Genomic DNA, 1,324 nt, shown 5'->3' on the forward strand with positions numbered 1-1,324 from the left:
TTGCACACCGTGCCCCTCAGGTATCAGCGGCCTCGGCCTCTAACTTGCCACTTTCAGGCTGACTTGCAGTGATTCTTCAACACTTTCACTTTCCAATAACAGCACATAGAGTTGATGGTGGAATATCAAGGAGGGAAGAAATGTCACAAACTGACTTGTTGCAATAGTGGGATCCTAAAATAGCACCAAAGTCAGATTCAGTGTTTTCTTTAGAATGACCCATTCTTTCACAAATCTTTGTAAATGCGGACTGCATTGCAAGGCGTTCGATTTTATACGCCTGTTGCAATGGGACTGGAAACACTTGGGTTCAAAGATTAAGAGGTGTGGCCCAAATACTTTTGTTCATATAGTTTATATGATGGATGCTATTTTTGACATCCTTCTTGAGATATTTCATGTAAGTGATTCCTTCAATGCGCTCTTCATATATGAAATTCATAAGAAACCGAAAGATGTGCTCACAAGCCAAAAACATGTCGATGGCACTGAATCATAAAACTTTAAGCCAGAATATATTGCCTCAGGTCTACCTCTAGGGCTACAGACAGCCCACCAGTACTACTAATAGAATGGTTAACACAGTATGTACAGTATGTTGCTCAAGAGGTGATAGAGACAGAGCCACAATAACTTCTGGTGATCTTAATTAGTATACTGGGTTGACTTCTCTGGACTGTGGACGATTGGGCAGGTGTAAAGTGATGAGAGAAAAAGAGGATGAAAAAAAATAGGACATCATTTAAGACTCTTCCTCTCACAAAAAGTAATCTGTACTGAAATATCATCAATTCTCTGCTTGTCTCTGTCATCCAGTACTGCACTGTGTATTTATATTTATATATTTATATTAAGTGTTTAGTTAAATTATTGTATAGTATTTATAATGAGTTTCTAATCTAGTTATACTATGTATAATGACAAAAAAGGGTTTCAATGCTTCAATCAGTGGAAACAAAGCTCGCTGAACAATATCTGCTGACTGTATGCTTTTCTGTCTTTGTGTGTGCAACCCTTCATGAGAGTGTGTGTGCCCAGTGTGCAAACCCCTATACAACCTTAAGCAAAGCTCCATCCACAGCATTATAAATACACTGAATCATCATACCTATTCACTCTCCACTGATTTTAATTATCTGAACTGAAGCGATGCAAGAGGCTACACACATCCAGTATAAGGGGCTTGGACAACTTTTAATCGCACTCTTTCTCTAATCTGCTATATACATGCTTATCCTCAACTCCTAACAAAGTGCGGCTTTTACCCGGAGGAAGGACAGGTCACGGTGATCCTCCATGTGTGTGATCTCCAGGTTCTCCAAGA

At 39.4% G+C, this 1,324-nt stretch overlaps 1 protein-coding gene across 1 annotated transcript in view; it reads right to left on the reverse strand.

Moving 5' to 3' along the window:
* LOC102310479 (epidermal growth factor receptor) overlaps positions 1–1,324 on the reverse strand; it is a gene marked incomplete at its 5' end in the record, with an annotated part of 8,569 nt that extends 7,245 nt beyond the window's left edge. Inside the window, 1 exon segment of the mRNA XM_014332092.2 lies at positions 1,266–1,324. Coding sequence (XP_014187578.1) covers positions 1,266–1,324 — 59 coding nt within the window.

This window comes from Haplochromis burtoni, unplaced genomic scaffold, assembly GCF_018398535.1.
Source record: "Haplochromis burtoni strain Fernald_Lab_line unplaced genomic scaffold, NCSU_Asbu1 Contig_3, whole genome shotgun sequence".
In the NCBI taxonomy this organism is placed as follows: domain Eukaryota; kingdom Metazoa; phylum Chordata; class Actinopteri; order Cichliformes; family Cichlidae; genus Haplochromis; species Haplochromis burtoni.